Source organism: Herpailurus yagouaroundi, unplaced genomic scaffold (assembly GCF_014898765.1).
Source record: "Herpailurus yagouaroundi ecotype Mexico unplaced genomic scaffold, PumYag 28, whole genome shotgun sequence".
NCBI classification, from domain to species: Eukaryota; Metazoa; Chordata; class Mammalia; order Carnivora; family Felidae; genus Herpailurus; species Herpailurus yagouaroundi.
This window is the reverse complement of record NW_024412376.1, coordinates 83,535,106-83,562,841: the sequence shown is the minus strand read 5'-3', so window position 1 is coordinate 83,562,841 and position 27,736 is coordinate 83,535,106. Positions and strand designations below refer to the sequence as shown.

The window sequence follows — 27,736 nt, the reverse complement described above, 5'->3', positions numbered from 1 at the left end:
TTTATTCTGCCTTCATTTTTGAAATATATATTTGCTGATTTTAGGATTCTAGAGAGACAGTTTTCTTTCTTTAAATGTCAGCACTTTGAAAACATTCTTCCACTCTCTTCCTTCCCATATTGTTCCCTATGAGATATTTGTTGTTATCTTTTTTCAACGCATAATATGTCTTTTTTCCCTCTGGTTGTTTTTAAGATTTTCACTTTATCATTGGTTACAAGCAACTTACTTACGATGTATCTTGGTGTAGGTTTCTTTATGATTTTTATGCTTTGGGTTAAGCTTCTTACATACAGATTTGTACTACGAATTGCAAATTACAAATAAGGGGTTGTGATTGTCATTAAATTTTGAGGTTTTTTTTGGATCATTATACTTCAAATAATTTTACTGTTCTCCTTTCCTTTGTAAACTCTAATACCGTATATGTAGAATCTCTTGAGTTACCTCACAGTTGACAGATTATTATTATTGCACTTTCTCTTTCAAACTATTTAATTTGGGGTAGTTTCTATTAGTATGACTTCAGTATAACTCATCTTTTCTTCTTTAATATGTCATCTGCCATCAATCCTATTCAGTATATTTTTTCATCTCACACGTTGTCATTTCCATTTCTAGAACTTTGATTTGAGTCTTTTTTTTTTTTTTTTTTTTTTTTTTATCTTCTATGTCTCATAGACATGTCTCTTTGCTTTCCAACATCTGGAACCAAAACCAGGACTAGAGTTAGACACGAGACATGTCTGGGCACAAAATTTAAGAAGACATTCACTCCCAAGGATGTACATGTGCTGACCTCATTGTTTGAAATACAGTTATAGAAACTTTGTTAATGACTTAGTCTGCTAATTCTAATATCTGTGGCAGTTTTGAATTTGTTTCAGTTCATCAATTTCCTTTTTGTGGGTCATAAAAAATCCACAAGGTTATATTGCAAAGACTTCTTATCTCTTTTGAGCCGTAATATTTCTTGATTTGTTAAATCACATTCATTTACCTATTTCTAACTTATTTCATCAATCGCATATTTCCATGTGGCGCTGTATCATGTAATGTTTGCTAGCATTTAATTTTGAAAACATATCTTAAATTTACAGAAAAGTTATAAAAATAATAGACTCCTAAATAGCCTTCACCTCAATATACAAGTTCATTACATTTTGTTAAGTTGCAAACAGTATTATGAAATATTTTAATCACCCTGGCACTTATATATAACATATCATATATACGTGAACTTGGTCCCAGATGCATGGAATACCACCCTCATCTACACCACTTAATGACAAATGCTTGCTACTGTTTAAAAGCATCTGGGGCAACATGTGGAATGATGAATGTAAACCCATCACTATTTTTCAGGAGAAAACAGCATCACATTGTGCTGGTAATGAGTTAGAATGTACTACTCAAATACAAATGAGAGCCTAACTCCTGTGTATAAAAATAGTTCCTGCTTGTTCCTTTGGCAAAACCAGACTGCTTCTATCTGTAGATCGTGCCTATGTGTTTTCTTTATCATAATGTCAATTCCTTTTCAAACAACGTAAGCCGTGGGAGCGTGGGGCTAAGGCAGGGAGAAAAGAAAGCCGTAAGGACGAAAATATTTGATTTGGATGCTGCTAGGGCATTTCCCAAGCTGGGAATGATGAATGGGGAGAATGTTTTTGGGGGTTGGATCTCATCCCCAGACCAATTATATAAGATCAGCTGAAAGGATTCACATTCTGCTGATTTTTTCCTCTCTTGGAGACTTGAATCCTGATGCTTTTTGTTCAGCGTTAAAGAAGGACAGTCTTACAATGCCATTTGTAGTTGATGCCCCTGGCCCTCTGTCACAGCCCCTCAACCCTGCTCTTCCGCTTCAAGCCACTGCAGTGGACATTTCCCTTTGCTCGTAGATTCACTGCAGTGTCAGCCCCCAAGCAAACATGTCTGCGCATTCTACCCCAACTCCTTCTTAGATATGGGAAGCACTCCTGTGGCCCACATGCAAACTCACAGCAGGTATCCAGGAGAGTTCATGCCTCAGGGAGCAGCCCTCACACACTGCAAGTGGTAGATAGGGACTCCCAGCTCTGGGCTTGTAGGGAGGCATTCTTGGAGGCCTTGCACACTTCTCAACGTGAGTCCTTGTGCAATCAAGCCAGCATGGCCTACAATAGAGACCTCGTAGGCTCAGCCTCCCTGGTCCCTCATTCCTGAGCCTTGGGCTCAACCACCAGCATCCTAAACTTTGTCTTGGGCTCTGCTTTTGGGAAACCCAAACTAAAACTCCATTGACAGATTTGACATATTTATTGAAGGCAACTGGATTTAACTATATTTGTTTTACTAAATGTCCGTAAGAGCAAGGACAATGCCTATTTTACCCACTATTTTACTTCCAAAGCCCAGCATAGCATTATCACTTGAGCCAAGAAATCCCTGTCTAAAAAAATAAATTAGTTAAAACGAGGCAAAATGAAATTCATTTCTTATTCATAATTTTGAAAAATAACATACGCTGCTTGTGGAATTGCATAAATGCCACTCAAGAATCCTTTATTCACCTTGTTTGGTTTTGTGACAACTATCCATAAGGCTAAAGAGAAAAAAGATCGGTAGTCCGGAGCAATTTGTCAAATTATCAAACTCATTAAAATCTAATAGTTCCTTTATACTTAGATTCTTTTAAGAAACTTAGTAAGAGCACGTGACTCTATGTCTGCATAGAAACAGCATGGAGATGCCATGGCTTAGGTGAAAGGCTCCTACTCTGGGATCCATCCCTTAATGGCTTGTCCTATCAGAATACCAATCATTACGTGCAACACATGTTTCGTCTGGGTTGTCGGCCTCCCTGTTAAAGGATATGCACTCCAAGGGTGGGGACTATGGTTAAATTCTTTTCTCCATGGCTGCAAGAGCTTCGATCCAGTCCTGGAAACTGGTGAACCTCTAAATGAGTTAAAGCATTTTTTTTTCTTTCTTCAAATTTTTTTCCCCCTGCTCCTGATGAAGGACAGGATGAAACAGGAGGATGGGGTGGGGGGAGAACAGAGAGGAAGGGAGGGGATGAGAGGGAAAGAGAAGATAGAAACAGGGTGGGAGAAGAGAGGTGTGGAGGGAAAGGAGGGGACCGCAGGGCAGGGAAGAGGAGAGATGGGGACAGAAAAGGGGGCAGGTGACATGAAGGAAGACAAAGGGAGAGTAGCCTCTCATTAAGCAACATCTGCCCATCCCTGCTAAATAGGAACGTGGCATAGAAATATTTTCTGAACTAAGTCAATTGTTCTCCAAACTGAGCAATATATTATTTTTAAGAATAAGTAGGCTATATGGATGAAGATATCTTAATAAGCCTTTAAGTGCTCCCTTACATTTCCTACAGTCTGAAAATGTAGCTAGTGTGCTTAGTATGTTTACATAGACATCTCACTTATATTTATAAATATATCTGTAGAATTGCAGCTTGTTCTGTCTCTGTTTTACACCACAAGAATGTAAAACAGTGTATTTCCATTTTGGTTCAGAGAAGAGAATTTTGCTAAATCAATTAGTTGGCGGGTTCATTAGGGAATTCCCAAGCCTAACACAGAACTCACTATGTGCTAGTTAATGCCTAGAGTATATCATCTTCCACATCGAACCTAGTTTCTTCCTAAACTGTGATGAAGACATTCTTTCCTCCATCATATCCCATTCCTTTTTATTTAAAATGTCTTTAGGGCTCCTAACTATTGTTTCAGGTTTGGTCTGAAAACCGTAGACATCTTGCAGATTCTTTTCTCAAGTATCAGCAATCTAGAGATTCAGATGTGCTTATTTTTTATTGAACTCTTTTTCATTGAACTCAGAAGGTAAAAGCTCCAGGTAGCTTTTCTTGTAAAATGACAGGGACCTTCTTAATTGGGCCAAACCCTAGAAAGTAATTTAAGGTCAGCCTCTCTGGTTCAAGTAATTTTTCTCCAGCCCTATCAGGTGTCTTAGCAAATGATTATTACTTCTCTTTGCTCAGTAAAATGTGAATATTATATATAGCTTCCCTCTGGAAGTATAGACACTGTACATTCGTTCCCTTTTGGGATGACTCATCCTGTGTGCACCTATGTGTATATAGCTGTTGTATGCATGTGTGTGTGTATGTGTGTGTGTGTGTGTGTGTGTGTGCATGTGTTTGTGTGTGTGTATGTGTTTGGATGGGGATGTGAGGTGAGAAGAGCATTAGCCTTTAAGTTAAGGATGACTTTCAGAGTCCAACACTCCATCCCTTACCCTGCCACTGATGCCCTTTGATGATTTCCAGAAGTTGACAATAGCTTTCCAAGTGGTACATTTAGTTTACAACAGTGATCCTAGTGATCTGAGTTTTTCAGCTTGTCATAGGCTACTGGTTCCCATTCTGATCTTCAGGTAAACCCAGTGTATTTGGGGGTTATTATCTATTTTATGCCTTCTTTTTTTCTTTTTCTTTACCAGATTCTGTATTTCCTTCCATAATTCCCAGCCTACTATTAACCTTGGCCAGTATTTCTCTTTAATTTTATTCTTTCTTATGATGTTTGATAAACAAGTCACAGATACAACCATTGCCTTCTTTCAGAGAGAAGTCTCATCCTTTAGAAAAGCCCCTTTTATTTATTACATTATGGATTCCATCGCTCACTATGGGCTATATCCAAACTCACATTTCTAAAGAATAAGTTATAAGTTGTTTTAATGTGCCATATATCTCTCATCTAATAGTAAAGATCATTTGCCATTTGTTATTTCATGTATTCAAGTAGTTTATATACTGAGCGCTTATATATTGTCAGGAACAGCCAGATATTCTGTAATCAGCTTGGAAGTTAACATGAATATTGAACTCTGGAAATGATCCCAATTTTATATGATATCAGACTGATTAAAATTAGATTTGGAAACACAGGGAATTGGTACGAGAACACTAAGCATCTAAATTTTAAAAATCACTTTTTAAGTACACTGGGCCAATTGAAGAAAGGCACTTCGAGGGAAAGACATTGAGAAATCACGAGAAGATTGGGGCACCTGGGTGGATCAGTGGGTTGAACATCTGACTCTTGATTTCAGCTCAGGTCATGATCTCCCGGTTTATGAGTTTGAGCCTTGCATTGGGCTCTGTGCTGACAGCACAGAGACTGCTTGGGATTCTCTCCCTCCTCTCTCTCTGCCCTCCCCCGCTCCCACCTCAAAATAAATAAATACAATTTTTAATAAACTTAAAAATATATACCTGTTAAAAAAAAGAAATCACCAGAAGGCAATAAGAAGGACTATGATGAAGGATGAAGGTAAAGGTGAATGAAGGTCGTGGAGCAGTGGGCAGAAGGTCCTATTAGAATAAGATGGAACTGTGAAGGCATTGATAAATGTGGAAAGGGCAGCCAAGATAAATGCACCAAAGTAGCTCTGTTTGGAAACTGCAATGACCCCTTCCTCCAAGGTTCAGATTAAAACACTTTTATCTAAGAGAAAGAATCGGGGTTTCTGACTGCAGATCTTTGCTGGAAATCTGCTAAGAATTCACCTCTCCTCCTATTTCAGTTTCCAAAGAAGTACTCTAATTCACTGTCAGAATTTGTTCACTCCGGTCTCTTCCTCCGAGCAGTGAGATGAAAAGACAATATCTTAGACCTGGAGTCCCATCTTCATTATTGCTTTGAGCGTCTTCAGATAACTGAGGTAGCAAGCGTTTCTTATAATTAGAATGGGGCCTAGTCATACTTGGCTGTATGAGCAATTCTGTCTTCTCGGTTATTTGCATTTGTGATTGCACCCAAGATTGTTGTTGGTCAAAATGTTGTGCTATGTTTAATAATAGAAATATGGGTATGAATATATAGATATTATAAAGAACCAAAAAAAATGGAAGGGCAAAAAGCCACAATATTATGTTAGCTTAAGGCTGCAAACAGGTGACATATAGAAAGTATGAGTCTGGAGTGTGTAGGACCTGTAAGGACTGGATGTAACAGAGGATGGATTGGAAGCAGTCCAGGGAAGCTGATCTCAACAGAGAACGTAGAGGAAAATAAAATCGTTAGATCTAGGAGAAACATCTAGACAAGAACAATTAATGCTGTTTTCAAGTGACTTCCCAAATGCAGTAGGGTAATTAATTTTTTTCATTCCTTCTTTTAAGAACCAACAGGCTTGGGGCGCCTGGGTGGCGCAGTCGGTTGAGCGTCCGACTTCAGCCAGGTCACGATCTCGCGGTCCGTGAGTTCGAGCCCCGCGTCGGGCTCTGGGCTGATGGCTCAGAGCCTGGAGCCTGTTTCCGATTCTGTGTCTCCCTCTCTCTCTGCCCCTCCCCCGTTCATGCTCTGTCTCTCTCTGTCCCAAAAATAAAAAATTAAAAAAAAAAAAAAACGTTGAAAAAGAACCAACAGGCTTGAGGAAATGGCTTTAATCTTTGGTTGTAAAGCAAGTTAAAGAAGAGAAGTTCAATTTCTATGCTAAATTAAAGACAGCAGGGGTGCCTGGGTGGCTCAGTTGGTTAAGTGTCTGACTTTGGCTCAGGTCAAGATCTCACGGTTGGTAGGTTCGAGCCTCCTGTCAGGCTCTGGGCTGACGGCTCAGAGCCTGGAGACTGCTTCAGATTCTGTGTGCTGCCCCCCCACCCCCACCCCTGTTCATGCTCTTCTCTCTCTGTCTCTCAAAAATGAATAAACGTAAAAAAATCTTTTAAATAAAACAAATTATACACAGCAACTTTCCATCATTGTTTTGGGGGGGAGGGGTAGTTTATCTATTAACTTAAGTGGCTTAATTTACACACAATAGCCACTCCTTGCAAAAAGTCTTAGTAATAGGAAGTCAAAAACATTTGTCACGAAAATAATTCACCATCTTCTAAGCAGGTTCACCAAAGCATCAGTTCCGCCGTTGGATAGGGTCTGCAAGGTTTTAAAGTGGTAATGTTCCTTACAAGATAAAAAGCATATTGGAAAAAGAATTAAAAGCAAGGGAAAAGAAGAGTTGCAGCACACACGGCCTGATTTGTGATGGGAAAAGAGGTCAGGGGTAATATAGCATTCCATTTCATTTCTAAGATGAAAAATACCTACATATTGGCAGAAAAGGTCTGTTCTTCTGATTCAGCCAAGAAGGTCAGGTCAAAACGTTATCTTTTAAAGAAATAGATCAGGTAATTGGTTGTTGAAAGTAATTGAAAGTTGGCACAATTGGAGAACCGTTTCCCCTGAAGACTCACTCCTTTTAAACTGAGCAAATGTCAGAACCAGGCATTAAAAAGCTAATGTTTGTCTTCTAATTCTCAAAGACTTTATTGTGTGTATTTCCTGGGGACTTGTGTACATGAACTTTCTTAGGTTTGAGTAAACGGTTCATACCAGGCTGCCTCTGACCACTGATCCCTTAAATGGAAGCAACATTTCAGAAATTATTAGTGGACTTGAAATGGAAGGAACCATTTGTAACTCTTTCAGACCCAACACCCTCTTTTTGTAACAGTCGTTCTTTGTGTATTAGTATTTGACTTCTGTTAATTATTTTAAACAAAGACACACAATATAACACAAATAAGGGCCTTAATCTTTTCAAATCCCACTTTTTCCTCAGGCAAAAAAAAATGTATATATCTACCTATAGGTGATTGAATGGATCATGTTTTTTTTTTTTTTTTTTTAAAGAACATTTGCATTGCTATCACTTTGAGCTTTTCAGAAAAAATGTCACCAATTATGACATTACCATTGTTTTGGGGGAATAAAAGGATTTTTTTGTTATTTGGGGTTTTGATTCTTCTCTTTTAAAGATCTAATTAAACCATGTACAGGACTTTAAAAATTCAAGTACTACTAAACGGCTTTCAACATAAGCAACATTGCACTCTGTATATCTTCCAGATGCTCAATACCTACTCCTTGCAGATAACTATTTTCAACGCATAGCTGTTTATTCTGGTATATACCTCAATATTAATAAATACTATGTTTATGCTATTATTTCTTTTTTAGCTTTATTGAGGTATAATTGATAAATAAAATTATATTTAAAGTGAACATCATGATGAATTGATATATATCTAGTGAAATGATTCCCCATCTAATTAATTAGCACATCCATCACCTCACATGCTTATGTTTTCCTGTGTGTGTGAGAACATTTAAGTGCCAATGTCTTAAAAATTTCAGTTTTACAATGGTGTTACCAACGATAGTCACCATGTTGCACATGAAATCTTCAGATTTTATTTATCTTAAAGTATTATTCATCTTAGGGGAGCCTGGGTGGCTCAGTCGGTTAAGTGACCAACTTCAGCTCAGGTTATGATCTCACGGTTTGTGAGTTTGAGCCCCACCTTGGGCTCTGTGCTGACAGTTCAGAGCCTGGAGCCTGCTTCAGATTCTGTCTCACTCTCTCTCTGCCCCCTCCCCAACTTGTGCATACTCTCTCTCAAAAATAAATAAATTAACTTAAAAGAATATTATTAATCTTATTTATTTATCAAAAAAATTGTTAACTGTGTGGTGATGGATGTTAACTAAACTTATTGTGATGATCATTTTACATATACATATATATATGAAATCATTATGTTGTACACATAAAATTAATGCAATGTTATAGGTCAATTATACCTCAACAAAAAGATGAAGTTTTTGTCACTTAAAAATTTTTAATTTATATACAGTAAAATTAGCTTCTGTTTTGATGTACAGTTCTGAGTTTTAACACACGTATAGATTCACATAAGCATCACCACGATCAAGCCAAAGAACAGTTGCATCACACCAAAAAATCCCCTCATCTTGAGCCGCCCTCGCCCACATCCTAATCTCTGAGAACCACTGATGGAGCTGAAACCTGTCACAGCAGCTTTGCCTTTTCCAGAATGTCACATGAATAGAATCACACAGCGTGTAATCTTTTGAGACTGGCTTCTGTAAGGGCTCAATTCTTCACTCTGTTTTTACACATCTTGTGACAGCTTTTGTTCCAGACTATCTCTGAGGCCTTTGCTATGATAATCTCAAGGCTGTTTGCTAAAATGGAGGTAGGTGATCCCTCGGAGGCAGAGGGTAGATATTTATTTACTGACCAGGATTGTAATGATTATAAGGCAAACGTTGGGTAGGATTGCTTGGGGCCCCTTTATAAGACTGGGTTTTCTGAGGTGGAGTTCCTCTGCTGTGACAAAAAATCCACAGTCCTTTCTCTCTCTCTCTCTCTCTCTCTCTCACCTGGATCTGCCTCTGTGTCCATGGGTTAGGGGCTAGGGGAACTGATTTGAACATTCACCTTATGCTATGCATGCTGTTGTGCTGTGGGTTAACAAAGGCCTTTGTCTCTGACCTAGGAGTCTCCTGTCTTCTGCCCCACCTATGAAACTGTGGCAGGCTAAATTGTTCCCTTGGGAGGAGAGTAAGACTTCAGACTCTTCATAATTATTTAAAATTGTTTTTAATCTTTATTTTTATTTTTGAGAGAGAGGCAGCATGTGAGCAGGGGAAGAGCAGAGAGAAGGAGACACAGAATCTGAAGCAGGCTCCAGGCTCCGAGCTGTCAGCACAGAGCCTGACGTGGGGCTCGAACTCACAATCTGTGAGATCATGACCTGAGCTGAAGTCGGACGCTCAACTGACTGAGCCACCCAGGTGCCCCCAGACTCTTCAGAATTCTTGATGCTTCTTCCATTTGGCACTGTGTGTTTTGGATCTTACATGTACCAGTTGTGCATTAGTCTCCTAGGCCTGTTGTAACAAAGTCCTGCAAACTGGGTGGCTTAAAGCAATAGAAATTTAGAGGCCTCTGTGCCCCTCTCTCTGCCCCTCTCCCCCTCTCAAAAATAAACATTAAAAAACAATAGAAGTTTATTGTCTTCCAGTTCCTGAGGTTAGAAGTCTGAAATCAAGGTGTAGGCAAGGTGTTGTTCCTCTGAAACTTGTAGGGGAATCTCTCCTTGCTTCTACCTAGCTGCTGGTGGTTTGCAAGCAATCCCTTGGCTTGCAAGGAGTCCCTTGGCTTGTAACTGCATAACTCCAATCTCCGTCTTGGTCATTGGATGACATTTTCCCTGTGTGTCTCTGTCTTCACATGAGCACCAGTTATATTGGGTTAGGGGTCCAACCTACTTTAATAATGACCTCATCTTAACTGATTACATCTGCAACAATCCTATTTCTAAATAGGGTCACATTTTTAGGTACTAGGGATAGGAGGGATTTCAACATATCCTTTGGGCAAGGGGACACAATTCAATCCAGAACAAACAGTTCGTTTCTCTTTATTGCTAAGTACTATTCCATTAAATTGGAGGTACCACCTTTTGTTTATCTATTTGCCTGTTGAAGGACACTTGGGTGTTGTTTCCAAGTTTCAGTAATTGTCAGTGACACTGCTATAAACATTTGTGTACAGAGTTTTGTATGAGCACAGCGTTCTTTTCTTTAAGGTAAATATCTAAGAGGGGCTTTCTGGGTCAAAATGGTACCTTTATCTGAAACTGCTTAACATTTTAAGAAACTGTTTTCCAAAGTGGCTGCAACATTTTGGATCCCCTCGAGCAGTGTATGAGAGTTCCAGTTGCCCTGCATCCACACAAGAAGTTGATGTTATCATTTAAAAAACTTTCGCTGAATGTGTGTGCATGTGTGTGTGTGTGTGTGTGTGTGTGACCATTCAAAGAGCCATTTGGTGCCATCCCACTGTGACTTTACTTTGTATTTCCCTAGTGACTAATGATGTTGAACACCTTTTCATGTGTGCATTTGCCACTCATATATCTTGTTGGTGTGATTGTTCACATCTTTTGCTCATTTTTAAAATTGGTTTGGTTGTTGTATTTGGAGAGATTTGTGTACATTCTGTATACAAGTTACTTGATAGAGAAATGATTTGAACACATTGTCTCCCAGACTATGGTTTACATTGTGTTTCATTTTTTTGATGCCCTGTGCAAGGCAAAAACATTGTAATTTTGGTGAAGTTCAATTTATCATTTTTCTTTTCTTGTATAGCTTTGTGGTTTTTAGTGTCATACGTGTGAAATCTCTGCCAAACCCAATGTCACAGAAATACATTCCTGTGTTTTCATGTAAAGATTTTATATCTTGTGTTTTTAAATTTTTAAAAACATTTTTTAAGTTTTGTTTTATTTTTGAGAGAGAGAAAGAGAGACAGCGAAAGTGAGGGAGGGGCAGAGAGAGAGGGAGACAGAGAATCCCCAGCAGGTTCCACCTCATGGAGCCAGATGCAGGACTTGAACTCATGCAACTGTGAGATCATGATCTGAGCTGAAATCAAGAGTTGGACACTTAACTGAATGGAACACCCAGGTGCCCCTATAGCTTGTGTTTTTAAGTTTGAGTACCACTGTTTGAGTATGATCCATTTTGAGTTAACTTTGCATAAGGTGTGATGGGGAATTTACTTATTTTTTTTGCCAGTGTCATTTGATGAAAAAGTTATCCTTTACTCATAGACCTGTCTTTGTACATTTCTCAATTGACCATTTGTGTGTGTCTATTTCTGGACTCTATTTTGTTTCATAGATTTATGCTTCTATTCTTTCATCAATACCACGCTATTTTGATTACTGTAGGGTTCAAGTATATTTAAAAATTGAAGCATAATATATATATATATATATTTAAAAATAAAAATATGTTTAAAAACCAAAAATGGTTTGACTATTCTAGATCATTCTCCTTTCAATAGAGATTTTAAAATCAACTTGTCTATGTCTAGAAGAAAATCCTGCTAAGGTTTTTATTGCAATTGCATTAAATCTGTAGACTCATTTGAGAAGAATTGACATCTTAAGTATGTTAAGTTTCCAAATCCATGAACTCAGCATGTGTCTCCATTTCTTGAAATCTTTTTTGCTTTATTTCACTAGCACCTTATAGTTTTATAATTTTTGCTTTCAATTGTCATGCATATCTTAAATAAGTTAAGATACCAAAAAGTCTATTACTGTAACTCAAATAGTTATTGCTACTCTTTAAAATTCACTCAGTAACTTTCCCTTTGCTGTTTCTATCAATCTTAAAATACTGTATCTTACACTTTGTCCAATCCTTATTAGGCCCCTACATAGAAAGATAAACCTTAGCCAAAAAAAACAAAAACAAAAAACACCCCCCCAAAAAAACCCCCTTTCATAAATATTATCCTTTTTCCTTGCTCCTTTAAATTGACTTTGACTCTGCCAAGTTAGAGGTTGCATGGCTGTGGTAAGAAAGAACTTCATCTTTACTTTATTTATAAGTTACTTTGGCAGTATTTTCCAGTGGTCAGGTAGTGTTGTGTTAGAAAGCTATGCCAGCAGCTGTGACTGTCCTTTGGACTCATGAAGACAGAAGCCAAAAGAAAAATGGTGTGAGACGAAGCCTGGAAAAAGCCTAGGTCATTGATGATAATGTTAAGCCACCCACCAAATCCTAGGACCACACAGTCCCAGATGTCCTAGTCAGTAACTGTACATATTAGCATGGCTTGAGCACAGTTAATCAGGAATTTGGTTACTTGCAGTTGAAAGACCTCCTGATACAAATAACTGATGTGGCCCCACTCTTGCCTACCATTCTCTTTGTGCACCCCACCCTTCTTATGTTTTAACCACAGGGGTTGACATATCAGGGTTTTTCTGGAATTTCTCCTTTGCTCTTACTTTTTCTCCCAGGCTGGAGTGTCTTCCACTTTCCTTCCTAACTTCCCTCTTCTACCAATCTACCTTCACAGGAAGGTTCCAATCAAATGTCATTTCTTCTAGGAGAACTTTCTGACCATGCATATCTTCCCAATGCCAGCTCACACATACGTGTTCACACACACACACACACACACACACAGTTTTCATCTGCAGAATATTTATCGTAGGCACTCATGCGATGCAGCATATGGCTGAATGCCACAGCAAAACCTGAAGTTTATTGAGTGGTTATTTTGTGCCAGCCACCAGGATGAGTACTTTCTCTGCTTTGTCCTTAATCCTTACGGAAAGTTTAGGAATTAATTACTCTTATTGCCCTCATTTTACCAAGGAACAAATCAGGTTTAGAGAGGCTTTAGCAAGTTTCTCAAGGTCACACAGATAACCATTGAGGAGCAGAGCTATAAAAATTCCAAACTAGATCTGACTCCAGACCGGAACTCCTGTAGGGAACATTACACGGAAGTGAGTATGTGTGGCACAGAACGTTGCTTTATTTTCATGCTACTGCATCTCGTGAGAAGAAAGACGGTCTCGAACTTCATTGTGTTCTCTGCGGGCATGTGCCTAGCACCAAGAGACGGTGACGGGCACCAGTTAATCGAAAGGCGGTCATCCCCTCGGAGGGCCAGAGCTCCCACCTGCTCACCCCCAGCACTGTCCCAGGCCCTAGTAGAGGTCTTCTCTACAAAAACAGCTATCTTTATTTAGCCTTTGGCCACCCCTGTCAGAACTGTGAGAAGCTCGTTCTCACTATGGTTTTAGCAATGGACAATGGCTGTGGTTTCCTTCTCTATGTGTATTTCTTAATGGGCTTTTGGAGAAAGTGCTGTTGAACCCAAAGGAAGGGCTCTTTCATGTATATTATGAGATTCTTGAAGATAAACTGTGCTTCAAGAAGCATTGTTTGAACAAATTATGGAAAGCTGGTTGTTGGAGTGGGCAGGCTGGTGTGCAAGCAGCTGTCTTTTGAATATGAGAGCATTTCATTCTCTTCAAGACACATGAGGCTTTTTGACTGATTCCTCACAGAGAAGCATCCAGATACTTTACCACCCTAATCTCCTCTTTCTGGGTGAAGTCTTATAAATTTAAAAATGCCACTGCCTTCTCCCCAGTACCCATTTAGTAGCCAGTGTTGAGGTTTACATAAATACTTAACTAACTGCCATATTTTCTTCTAAGTTCATATTCATTAAGCGACTGTAAATGAAAACTAAATTCATTATACATAATTAGGTGTAGCAACAATGGTAAAAATACTTGTCCATACTAGATTTTGTTGAATTGGAAATATAGGGCTGAATTTTAAATTTGCTAGAGAAATAAAGTAGAGCACGGTTTCTCAAACTTTTCTGATCATAAAAATTTTGGTGGATACTTATTAAAATATAGACTTCACTCCAGACCTGCAGGCCCAAGAAGATACTCATTGAGAAAGAGTTGGGCATACTGAACTGGGGTAAGTGTTTCAGCCATCCTTCAATGAAGATTTGGCACTTTGACTCTGGGACAAACCACTTCACAAGACCATGAAATGAAAAACACTTTTCTTCTATTTCCCTACTTGCCCTTCTTGCAAAAAACATTATGCCAGCTACTGTTACATGCTGAGAAAACAAAGATAAGCCCCAATTCTCACTGGAGAGTCAAAGACAATAAACAATTATACACAGTGTGTTAAGTGTTAAAATAGAGATAGTAGAGGATACTATGCATTTACAGAGGAGGAAATGCCTCGTCTGAGTAAGGCAAATTCCATCTCTGTAAAAGTGAGGTCATTCCACATAGATGATGTATGAATAAAGACTCAGAGGTTTAAAGAAACCTGGTGTTTTCTGAGCTTTTTGAAATGTCTGGCATGGCTGAAGCTCAGGGTCAAGTTGGGGAAAGTGGGGGAGGACGAGGCTGGCGAGAGTCAGGTTGTGAACAGCCTTACACACCACCTTGAAGAGGTTGGACTTAGTCTTGTAGACAAGAAGGTGCTGTTGGGAAGAAACCTAGCTATCCCAGCACTTGGTATAAAACGACTTCAAAATATAACCTCACAAGAACACCTTAGGACTGGATTTGTTCAGAGCTAATATTCTACCACAGTCAGTTTGGTGCTTTGTTCATCTAGTGGGGACACCGCTCAGCTGACATCTTACAAAGAAGCACGATGTGCAAAACAGATAAAAAGGCTGCTTTGGTTGATGCAGGAAGCTCAGCCCCACGACGGTGTTCCTGTAAACACACGGTTCTAGGGAACAGTTTGCAAATCAAAGTTCTAGACTCTCAAGAGACTGAATAATTGAAAGGATATTTAGAATCTTACTGTTGAAGGGTAGCTTGAATATTATCTTTGAAGAAAGCCCTTCAACTATGTCTAGTATAGCTTCTTGTGCGCAGCATCGTGCAGGAGATGCTCGTGGCACTGGGTCGAGTCTGCCTAGGTATTAACATTTCTAGTGAAGGAAGGTACCCACATTCTTCTGTAGTTTACCTTCTGCTGAAGCAGCTTCATTCATTAGCAACTTGTGCTTTATGACAAGTAGGCGTTTTTATCCAATTTAAGCAAGGTCTTTTGGAATAACCAACCCAATAGTATAGCGATCATATCAACTTCTATTCACTTTTCAGTTTTCTTCAATCTTTATTTAAAACAGACCCTTTTTCCTGCTGGGTCTCCACTCTCCTACATACATGCATTCCGATATGTCAATGTTGTCTCTTGAAAATGTGATCACCAGAAAGAGGTTCAAAATTTCTTTCCTTACTTCTTGCCTCCCATCACTACATATGCATTTATGGAAAAGTGCATTTATCATGAAAGGGCCTCACCAGGGACTTGTCTTGTTAACATTACCATAAAATATATCAAAAAGGAATATCCATGAAACAGAGGCAAAATGGCATTAAAATGCATGTGAAGCCAGACATTGACTCACTATCTGATGGAATGCTAACATTTAACATCATAACGAACACTGATATATTGTCCTGATTACCACTCTCTGTATGTGTGTGTTGGGGAAAAAAATAAGAATCTAGAAGAACAGTGAGAGAACGTAGTAGAGACTTGATGTTTGTTGAATGAATAAAGTGGAAAGCACACACCAAGGGAAATGGCCATATCTTTAGTTTGGGGAGCTCAGATTTGTTGAACTCAAGGGGCTTTCAACTTTGAAGAAATACAGGCAGTCAGGCAGGACAAACTGAAAGGTCTCTGCTTCTTAACTGTGACAAGGGGGATCCAGTGAGTGGGACATGAAGTAGTCCAGTAAAAGTGCGAGACATTTTAGGAAGGCCATCCCCACCATCCCTCCTGTGGTGCTGGCTTCACGTTGGGGCCCTGTTTTCAAGACAGAATATTGGATGGGTACTAAAGCTGATTATTTCCCATGAATGTGATGAGCTGGGGGGCGGGGGAAGAAATGTTTCAGCACAAGATCACTCTGGGGGCTGTAGTGTCACCATGACACTGTCTGGGCTGATGACATAAGACACTTCCACTTTGACACTCTACCCTAAGCCATGCCACTGTCCATGTACAGGGATGTCCCCCACCTTACCGCTTTGTTCCCCTCATCATACAAGTTTAGTTTCTGAAGATTTTTCTTTCTTCAAAAATATTTTAAAAGAATAAAAGTAGAGGATACTTTGGATAAGAAATATTGCCAACCTAAGGTCGGTCAAATCTAGCTCTTACTCCTTAAAAAGCTAGATGACAAGTCAGCACTGAGTTTGAACCTCTCAAGAGGTAAGTCACCTTAGGGGAGGGTGAAGGAGGGGACAGGAGGCTGTTTCTGTGTGTGTGTGCATGCACGCGTGTGTGTGTATGTGTACAGCCAAAGGTCCATTGGCATAAATAACTCAAAAATCCAACAGTTTCTCCAAAAGTGAAGGAGAAAGCTCTAATAGCTGATGATCTGCCAGTGTTCTCTTTTTTGGAGAAATAACTTCAGTTCTCCGTTGATCTCTTTGGTAGACTGAGCTATTCTGAAAAAATATACAGCATTACTTTCTTAACTACTGACCAGAAAGACGAAGCAATACTCACATCAACTCCTTATTTTAATGTCAAATGTTTATTTCTATGCCATAGTTGCCTCAGCACAATTTGTAAAAGAAAGGAATCCCCCCAAACGAATTTTTTTCTTCTTCTTCTTCTTCTTCTTCTTCTTCTTCTTTTTTTTTTTTTTTGGGGGGGGGGGGTCAGGATATTTTCTCTGCAGTTATAAGAAAGAAAATAAACACCTCAGTATCAGAATTACCATTTCTTTCACATCGTTCTAATAGGCTGCATCTAAATATTTTCCTTGGGTGTCATTTTTTAAGGATGGAAAAATATCCAGAGGAAAACATGTTTGTAGTCATTAAAATGAATTTGGGATAGTCTTTGTCAGAGAATATATCTAGAACATCTTTGTTTTGGTACACTATATCACTAATTGCCATATTCTTTAATTATTTAATGTCACAAGCATACTTTATTACATAAAACAAAGTGCACTGAAAATGAACAATGTTAGAAACAAACTGGAATCTGGTGTATCTTAAATCTTCGGGTGATTAGATATTAGCCGAAGTGCCAGAATACAAATTTCATATCCATACAAATGCAACTCTCTTCTGTGATGAAAATGCACTTAGCAGCTTAGTTCTTTTCGCTTTAGCAGACAGGGCATCCAATACAACTGAAACAACCTGATAACAATTTTTGTTTTTCAATAAAAAGGAATGCTCTGGTTTCTTAACTGGCTCCCACATTCGAGGGAGCCAGAAGATGGCATTTGCTCTTTTAAATACATTTCTCTTGTCTGATTTGAGACACAAATCCACCAAGATTCTTACAGCGGAAGTAGGCACCCACCACACCTTACGTCACCAGGACCTCGGAGAAGCCTGGTGGAGTAAATCTGTGATGCGTGGTGTGGGCCCAGCACCTAGAAGAGAGCATGGTGGTTGTGAACATAACTCCCTTCAGCAGACTCAGTGAAAGGATGAGAGTTCTTTAAGTTCATGCACATTTTATTGAGTAGTAATATAAAATGCTTTGTCTTTGTCATTGTTACAAGTGCATGCTTTGATTGCCAACATTTCAGAAGTCAAATTACAAAGGCAAGGCTTTAGGCTGTAGTGAATTACTTGGGCACTTATACAATTGTTAAAAAATATGAATGGACTTTTGTTGTTGTTTTCAGAATGAACCAGTTGTAACCCGTAACTGATATACAAAGGGAAAAAAGTGAAAAAAGTACATATTTTGTGGCACGTGACAGAACAGAACAAAAGAACTAAACCGTGATGACATTAACAGTTACCATGCATTTAGAGTTTCACATGTAACTACAAACTTATTTAAATTTCACAAGGTTTGCTAAACATGCTAACCGTCTATATGTGCACTGACAAGCTTATGTTAAAAACTTTTAAGAATACTCTCCCCTTTAGATTTTTTCAAAGCTTTTTTGATTACAAAATTTCAAAGGCATTAAGCATTTTAGAGAATATAAAGTACGCCAGTATACATATATTTCCAGTATATGTCAGACCACTAAGCGCATTACAGTCCCATACAGGCCGATACAGCCATTTTTTTTTTCTTAAAAAACATGCATAGGCAGATTTTTTTTTTTTTTACAGAATATAGATGCTTTATCACTGTACTTAATATGGTGTCTTGTTCACTATACTTAAAAATGCACCACTCATAAATATTTAATTCGGCAAGCCACAACCAAGACTTGATTTATCAACAACGAAAAAAAAAAAAAAAACCCTAAATATAAACAGCAAAAAAAGATAGATGTAATTATTCCAGTTTTTTTAAAACTTAAAGAAAAGAAAAGATATTCATTGCTAAATTAATAAGATAAGTGTTTATATGGAAAGAAGGGCATTCAAGCACACTAAAGAAACCTGAGGTAAGCATAATCTGTACAAAATTAAACTGTCCTTTTTGGCATTTTAACAAATTTGCAACATTCTTTTTTTTTCTTTTTCTGTTTTTTTTTTTTTTTTGTTTTTTAAGACTGCCTAATTCATTTTATAGCCATTGTCTGACAAGAGTAGCAAAACATTATCAATAAATAGTCCTTATTTAGTTTGTACATCATTTTGTTAAAAATGTTTGATGTCATCCATTTTTAGTGCTGCAACTGTAAACGTACAATAGAGTAAGAAATTAGACAAAGTTTTCGTGTCCAGTAACATAATAAAAGACCTTTCATTAACCTATCTAGAAGTCCCCAATGCAGTAGGAAAACATGTTCATTCCCCTAACATTGCAGTATATACTAGCGTTAGCTTTCTTTTTAAAGTTTTTTTTCCTATAAGCATTTTTAAAAGGCATACCCCGAAGAGGTGTTTAATCACCACCCCCACCAAAATATAGTTTATTATCTCTCTCCCTCTTTTTTAATGATAGTGTAAACTGAATCCAATTCCTGGCCCCCAGAGCAAATAAGCTACCATCAGAGGCAAGAACACCCAACTGCTGATAGGCAGCAATCCCCATCATGCCCTGCAGCTCAAAAAAAAAAAAAAAAAAGTGAACAGGAAGTGGTCACTGGATATTGCTGCTATTACTGCCATTGCTGTCCGTGCCGTTAGTCTCTGAGGCGAGAGCCTTGTTGATGGAGTTAAGGTTGGCGTCAGAGGGCATGGCATCTCTGCGAGGTGGCATCCTCTCGTTAATTCGGTCTAAGCCCTTGGCCTCCTCGAAGCTAGTGATCTTATGTTGTGGTGAAAATCCTTTGATGGCTAAACAGAAAATCATTTAAAAAAAAAAAAAAAAAGAGGAAAAATTAGGTTAGCCGGAGGAGAGCAAAGGGCACAGCTTTGCATCAGGTGAGGTTAGAGATTTCGCAGTGAGTGAGGGGGAGTCCTTTAGTAGAGGACAAAATGACGGGACCTGAACACAACACAACAGACTCCTTACCATACCCGAAGATAACCAAAAGGTTTGAAAACAGCCAATGTCTCTTGCCAACCAAAATGTCCTCTTCAAGTGAGTAAAATGTACATTTCTCTGGGTCTTCATGAGACTTTAGATCAATGAAATCCAAAGTGGATAAGTAAGGAAGAGGGTTGCTACCAGGGACAGGTATCTAGACTGAGCATCAACTGTCCACATCATGAGCATGATTACTGCATCAAACACCCTAACCTAGACAGACCGTAACACAGCTCTACTTCTGCTATTCCCCTGCGCTAACGGCAAATTCAGTAGAGTCAGGTGAGCTAGGTCTAAAAGTCTAGTAGAGGGCTTTAGAGTGGAAGCTAAGAGGAGCTACAAGAGGAATTAACTTTGGGGGCGTTGCCATGCCATCTCAGAATCCCAGAAAGACCTTCTTGGTAAACAACTCAATGGTGGCGTGAAGAAAAAACAGAAATTATAAACTCCTGCTTCTCCAGCTCATCTTTGGAAGCAAGTGGAGCGGGTGATAAGAGGAACTCAGAAAAAATCATGAGGATGAAGTAGAAAAACGTTGTCTGCCCTTCAGCAGCAAAACATGATGTTCAGATCAAACTGATGTTCACCTGGTATCCGTTACTGCCTAAATCAAAGAAAAACTCTTTCTTAGTGGATCAGTATAGATATAAGTAAAGTAATGGTTCAAGAATAAGGGGAAAATGCCTTTCATAACTTTCAGCAAAAATGACAGGATTGGTTTGGGCCCTTTTCAGTGAAAGCATGGAATTCTCAAGAGGCAGTATGGATATTTGAGTTTTTTCATTAATTAACCCTTAGTGTGCTCCCGAGATAGACAAGGCATTTGTGCAAGAAACTTAAGGATTTCTTTAGTCAGTGCATGCACCAACCAGTGAGCTGAGAATAAAGTACGTAAATGGGCAACCAAGGACATCAGTTTGCTCTACTTCCTGTGATGCGCAAGCCAGATATCGAAGGGCCAATCACCAGTGCTGAACTGGGCTGCATCTCCATGGCTGATCAAGGACAATCTCATGGTAACTTTATCCTCCCCACCTTATATGGTGGGGGTGGGGGGGGGTGGGAAGGCAAGTAGTTTCTAGCTGAAACGTTGCCAGCCAGTTCTACAGAAATGTGCAGTGCCTTTTATTAGTATGGATGAGAGTCTTCAAAGATAAACACAGTTGCTTCCAAACTCATTACATGATGAGAAATAGTGTGTTACCCCTCTGCACTTTAAAGGTTAGCAAAATGGTGATTAGTCAATTATGAGAGGAAGAAGATGGGGAAATGGGGAAAGACCAAGGCCCAAAGCAAAGCCTCTTAATTCTTCTCTAAATTGGTAATAAATTGCAAAATAATAGAGCTGTCTAATGAGCACCCACCCTGAAAACGCAATTATTTTGAAGGACAAAATAGTGGCACAGAGTGGTATTCTATTCTTTTTCTAAACCACTGTGAATATCATTTCATCATAATGAATAAATGCAAAAGTTTGTCAAACGTGGTAATTTATGGAACGATTTTATTCATTTCAATGGCAAATGAAGAGGCTCTAGGTTTTAAAAGCCAATAGGCTGAGAGCATAGACATTCAAAATCTAGCTAGAACAATGGATGTGTTCGGAATGGGGCTCCATCTCTACTCAAACTGTCTACCCTGGTACCGAAGAACGTGCTCTGCTGTAGTTGCTGGTCAGACAATGGGTATTAGCAATTTACATTGGTAGTATACTTAACACAACACAGAGTCACAGAAACCACAGAAAACAGCCAAACTATCCACAAGAATGCACACGGCAGATTAGAATTTGCCAAAAGGAATAGAGAATTCCCACGTAAATAGCAGTCAATTCACTGCTATTTAGGAAGCAGTTGTATTTTCTCTTACAGGGCTATCATTTCCCCTACTGTATCCAAATCATATGCAAATTCGACAGTCTAAAGTGGCACTTTTCACATCGTTATCAAAGGACCATCCACACACAATTTTGGGAAAAATAAAAAGTGATCTTGCAAGAACAAAATACAACTGAAGAATTTTGTTTTAAAGGGGAACTTCAAATTATTCTTTTTTAAAAAAAATTTCCAGAGGGTATGGCGGGGATAACATTAAAAACGATTTTGATGCGCAGTTCTCTCATAACTGTGTATTTTTTAAGCCCTTGAATTCAAAAGTAGTTTCTAGAGGGTCAGTACAGTTGTCCTTGAGTAGTGCTAGGGCACAGTGGGTGACGTACAGTTCTTGGTGTCCTCGACAGCACCTAGCACAGTACCTGATTCAAAGCAGACAGTCAACAGTCCGCTGAGTGAGGACTGGATCATCACTGTTCTCGTAATGGCCACTGCCACAGCCACTGGGTATCTCTGAACTCTTTATAGTATCTTGCTGGTGCTAACTGTCCTACAAACACCAGTAGGTCAAAATTTGTAAGACTCACAGAACGGTTGATCTCATGCACGGCTGTCTCAGGTTGGGATATTTCTTAGAGACATAAATTAGTGTTGAACTACAATGAAGCACTATTCAAATGAACACTTTTTTTTTTCTTTTTTGCCAGAAACTTCTGAAGACTAGAATTAATAAAGCTATTTTTCTTCTCTCCTTTTCAGTGCTGACTGAAAATGATTTGAGGGAGGGACATGGTTCAGCTCAAGGAATATTATTTTATGCGATATTTGTCGAAACAGCTGCCATAACCCCCACCCCACATCGTTCGAGATATATAATCCTTTGGTTTTCTGTGACTATACTAGGTTCGTTGTATATACGAAGTCAAACATAGCTTTAAGGGAAAAAAAACAAACAAACAAACCATAAAAGGACATTTTCCCCTTTAAAGCAAGAACATTTTGGTTAATACTGAGCCACAACTGTTAGCCCAACACCCACACACTCTGTACAAGCTACAGCAAAATAATAATAATAATAATAATAATAATAAAATAATAAAAAAAAATGAATACACCCAGCAGAGCCCTTATCTGTTGCAGGTACAACAGAAAGGGGACTGGCCAATTTACCTTCATCAGCCTCAATAGCCTCAACAGTAGCTGAAGAGAAGAAAGGGGGTGCAAAATGAATGAGAAAAATGAGCAGAGGATTTTTAATTCTAAGAACAAATCAGTGACGTTCAAGGGAGCTCAGAGTATTAATGTTCCTGTAAGTGCTGGATTCTGGCACAGACAACAAAACGGAAACGGTATAAAGAAAGGAAACACACAACGAAAATCAGTCTATTTTATGAGCTGGATACACCTATCTGAGTGAACTGGTTTTTGTTCCTTAATAAATGACAAAATGATTAACCCTTGAGGAACACAGGACAGTTTCCTCTTATTTAGATGGAATCGGTAAGAGACTAGGTTACTCTAAAATGTACATCTGACACAGAAAGGACAATAAAACCACTGCTATGCCTGGTGATTTAGGATTTTAAAATGCCAGACAAAATGGCAGACCTTGAAGCAGTGTCATAACATCAGTGGCATAATTCACACTATTCAATATTAAACAGCGAGATTCCTAGTGCAGCGGAAAAGTGGAGTGTGTGTCTGTGTGTGTCTGCGTGTGCACGAATTCAGAGGAACAATCCAATCAATGCATCAAATACAACTTGATGGTGTATGTAACTCTTCAAAGACAGACACCGAGCATGTCTAGAGTGGTGAAGGGGAAGGGGAAAATGAGGCAATGATGTATGGAGTCTGGACTCCCTTTGCCAGGCAACCCAATTTAAAGTCAGTTTTCCTTCCCGGAATACCATCTTTGGAAATGAAATTCCTGAAATGCTATAATCAACTGGTAACATGTCAGTTGCAGTAAGAATTCTATCAGCATTTTAAAGAAGAGGCAGTTTAAATACTGAAGCCTCAGCATATTTCAGAGGCAACACTTTAAAAGCCCATTGCTTTATCAGCAATTTTTATAATAAGGTTAGCCTCTGTATTCTCACTAGTACAGGTGTATGAGCCTTTCCACGTTATTAAGGCTAGTTGATATTTCCCTAATTAAGGGCTAAAATGCAAAACTTCTCTGTAACTCCAAAATGTTTAATATTAAAATTCTACCCCTTGACTTTAATTTGCATATTTCTTATAATTTAAAGTTGTAAGACTAGAGCAACAGTCAAATGTGCACTACAATTTCCTTACAGTGCCTTCTAAATCCCTTAAGATAAAAATGTAAAATGTTTACCACCATGGAGAAAAGCTAAAGAGTAAAGCTTTAAGCAGTTTCTTCTTTTTGACAATTTGAAATCCAGACAGTGGATTTTGAAATTGTTTTAATGTATGTGGTTTAAAATAGTGAGTTTTCAAGTTCTCAGGACTAATGGGGTCCCAACCCTTGTGTCTATTAAATGTGTGTGAGTTTGTGTGTGAGAGAGCTCAACACAGAACAACATACACCAATGGATTTAACAGAAAGTAACAGAAAAGGAAACCGAATAATGTCAGTTAAAATACAGGTGAAAATCTAGAAACAAAACAAAGAATTTTAAGAACTTAAATAACTTAAGTTCAAAAATAAAGCAAAAAATCTGGAACCGCACCAGCACCAACATATCAGAAATATGCACTGCCCATTATTAAATATATCCTTTCAAAGCAAATGTGGCACACAGTTTCTGATAATACACCTGCTGTACCTTAAAATGTGCTTATCAGAAACTATGCAGATTTCAGTCAATTAGGTAGGTGGTTGTGCATTTTGTGCATATAAATGATTCATTTCTGTTCATTTTTTAGAAAGCATGTTTATTTTGGTGGGAGAAGTCTTGTTTTTTTTAAGTTATCAAAATTATTTTTAGGTATAAATCAAGGGGAAATGTACTTTGATGTATTTTCCTATCTTCATTTACAAATTTGTGACTTTTTGTGGGAACTAAGACATTGATTTTGGAATAAATTCATATGAAAATAAAGAAAATTATAGTGATGCTGAACATGGCTCTATGTAGCAGGGGTGTGCCTAAATCAAGTAACCAACCATAAGAATAGATTCATCTTCTAGATTGAGGGGTAGAGATGGGGGGAGGGGGAAAGCACACACACACACACACACACACACACAAAGATTCGGGGAAAGATATGGAAAAATAAGCAAGAGGCTGAGATTAGTTTTCAAAATGTTATAGCGTATTTCTGTTTTACTGAGTTTTATTCATTGATTTAAAATCTAATCTAAATTTTCATAAAGTATTATTAAAATTTGACTCTAATTAATGGTAGGATTAGTTAAAATAGCAAGACAAAATTAACAAACATAAAAGAATATATAGTAACTGTGATGTCTGATGTAGTGGCCACTAGTCACATGTGGCTATTGAAAGCAAATTAATAAAAATTAGCTAAAATTAAAAAAAATCAGTTTCAGTTCCTTGGTTTGTACTTTGCTATATTTCAACTGCCCGATAGCCATATGTTGCCAGTGGCCTCTGTACAGACACAGAAATTTCCATCATCACAAAAGTTTCTACTGGACAGCACTCGTCCAGAAAGCTACACATTTTAATAATAATAATAATCATCTCTACATTAAAGGAAATGTTTTCATTCTTTTCCAAAAATAAAATGTGGTTATATATACTCAGTCTCTTATGTTCTGCATGGAGAAATCAGAGAAAAGACACATAGGACTCCCAATTTCTACTCAAGCAGGTAACAAAATCACCCTTTTTAATGTTCTCCCATTCTCCACTACAATCTAGACCGTAACGGGTGTGTATTTATGTGAGTGTTTATTTTTTCAATCAGACAGCTAACCAGAACATTTAGCAAAAGCGTCATAAAAAAAAATTGTTTTTAGCAACATAACGGCTCAAAGCTGTCCACGCTATCACGTGTGTAGACAAACCTAAGTGAGTCGTCTCCAGGCGGGGGCTGCCTATGTGGTTAGGGTGTACATGAGTGGATGGCGGGCGGCGGGGGAGGCCTGCGTGCGTTGCAGGGAAGAGGGTGCTATTCTGTGGGACACAATTCGTCAAACTGATGTGGGGTTTCAGCCCTTCCTCCCGCTGAGAACTGAAGACCAAGGCCAAGGCCGAGTTCAAATGGATGAATGAATCAGGCTAACAACACCCTGGACAGAGATGCCCGGGCACACAGTCCTACCGATACCAGTGCGCCTGCTTACCGCTTTGCAGGGTCTGCTTCCCTCCAGAAAGCACTCCGCTGGGGAGCATGCCCGTGGGAGTCAAGCCTTTCAGCGTTAGCACGCTCTCACTCTCTTCTCTGGAAAGGGACAAGGGGACAGAAGACATTAACTTTTGTTTTCTTTAGAAAGAAAGAAAAGACGTGCAGAGGGGGAGAAATGCATACTAGAAGTCACATCTAGGCTCTCTGGATTTTATTTTCCTTAAAACATAGTACGTATATACTTTTAAATGTTTCTGAGACAGAGTTAGAGAGCAAGCAGGGGAGACGCAAAGAGAGAGGGAGACAGATCCCAAGTAGGCTCCATGCTGTCAGTGCAGAGCCTGAGTTGGGGCTTGAACTCACGGAGGGTGAGATCATGACCTGAGCCAATGTCAAGAGCCAGACACTTAACCGACTGAGCCACCCAGGAGCTCCTAAACATAGTATATTTTTATACATTCATATAAAAGTAATGTGTCAAAGCATAGTTGCTCTGATAGAGTTTATAATTATATGCTTGTGCAAGTTCAGCCTCTTCTGAGTCCTGAATTCACATTTTCACATTTTGCAAGCAGGCATTCAGGATATAGAGTGTTTGCTGGGCACCCTCTGTTGATATGTTAAATATGTTAAAAATGAGCCATGGAGAGTTCTGAGGTAAGTTTTCCAGCCAAGGCTCAGCCCAAGTACGTGCAACTGACTTCTCTTGGGAGAGAACACCAAAGAGTGTGTGTGTGTGTGTGTATATATATATATATATATATATATATATATGAGAGATTTTAAAAAACTCTGTGGTTTAAGGATTACAGTACCTAGCAGGTACATTCGGGGCCTATTAAGTAATTTTGACATCACCTCATGAGCGCACAAATAATGAAAACCAGACACTAAAGCAACCAGTAACGTTTCCTACCTTTTCTGTTCAACAGTCTCTTTCCCCACGGATTTGCTAATATAACATTATTGTATTGCTCATCGTGACAACTGTTTTACAGTCTTACGGACATCATCATTTCAATTATATTTATTAGCCACAGCACTATTAATCACTTTGATTTATTAATAAATAATAATTATTAAATAGCCATAAAACGGGAAGAATACACATAGCAGAATAATTCCACATAGCAGAAACTGTAATCCTACATAATATGAAAAAACATTATTATATATATATATACACACACACATAATGTTTACAATATGTAGAACTACCAATGCCACATTTTTTTTTTTAATTTTTTTTTTCCATGTTTTTTTATTTTATTTTTGGGACAGAGAGAGACAGAGCATGAACGGGGGAGGGGCAGAGAGAGATGGAGACACAGAATCGGAAACAGGCTCCAGGCTCTGAGCCATCAGCCCAGAGCCTGACGCGGGGCTCGAACTCACGGACCGCGAGATCGTGACCTGGCTGAAGTCGGACGCTTAACCGACTGCGCCACCCAGGCGCCCCAATGCCACATTTTTATGAAGATGTCTAAGGTGACCCAAACAATTCTTTTTTAAAAAGTTTATTTCTTTATTTTGAGAGTGAGCAAACAGGGGAGGGGCACAGAGAAAGGAAGAGAGAATCCAAAGCAGCACAGAGCCCGATGCGGGGCTTCATCCCAAGAACCGTAAGATCATGACCTGAGCCAAAATCAAGAGTCAGATGCTCAACTGACCAAGCCACCCAAGTGCCGCCCCCCCCAAACAGAATTCAAAATTTATTCCCCCAAACCTGCTACTTCTGCAGCCTTTCTTCAACTTCATCTTTTAGTTAAGCTTATAACGCATCACCCCTTCACTCCTATCCTCTCTCTTTCTACCCCCCTGCACCTCCACTCAATCAGCACACCTTGAGGGTAGAGCCCTCACAGTATTTTCAGGATCTTACCACTTCTCTTTTTAAGACAGCTTTATTGAGTATAATTAACATCCCACGTTATTCATCCATTTAAAGCATGTGACGCGATCAGTTGTTTTTAGTGTATTCACAGAGTTGTG

General features: G+C 38.8%; 1 protein-coding gene across 3 annotated transcripts in view; it reads right to left on the bottom strand.

Annotated features, from left to right (window-relative positions):
* Positions 1 to 16,882: 16,882 nt before the first annotated feature.
* PPP3CA (protein phosphatase 3 catalytic subunit alpha) overlaps positions 16,883 to 27,736 on the bottom strand; it is a 327,254-nt gene continuing 316,400 nt past the window's right edge. For 2 of the 3 annotated variants that reach the window (XM_040477441.1, XM_040477457.1), the window contains exons 12-14: positions 25,743 to 25,840; positions 22,631 to 22,660; positions 16,883 to 19,435 (exon numbers count right to left, since the gene is read on the bottom strand). In XM_040477441.1, the coding sequence (XP_040333375.1) occupies positions 19,239 to 19,435; positions 22,631 to 22,660; positions 25,743 to 25,840 (325 nt within the window). In that variant the 3' untranslated portion in view covers positions 16,883 to 19,238. The remainder of the gene's footprint in view (positions 19,436 to 22,630; positions 22,661 to 25,742; positions 25,841 to 27,736) is intronic. The other variant, XM_040477448.1, reaches the window with a different exon arrangement.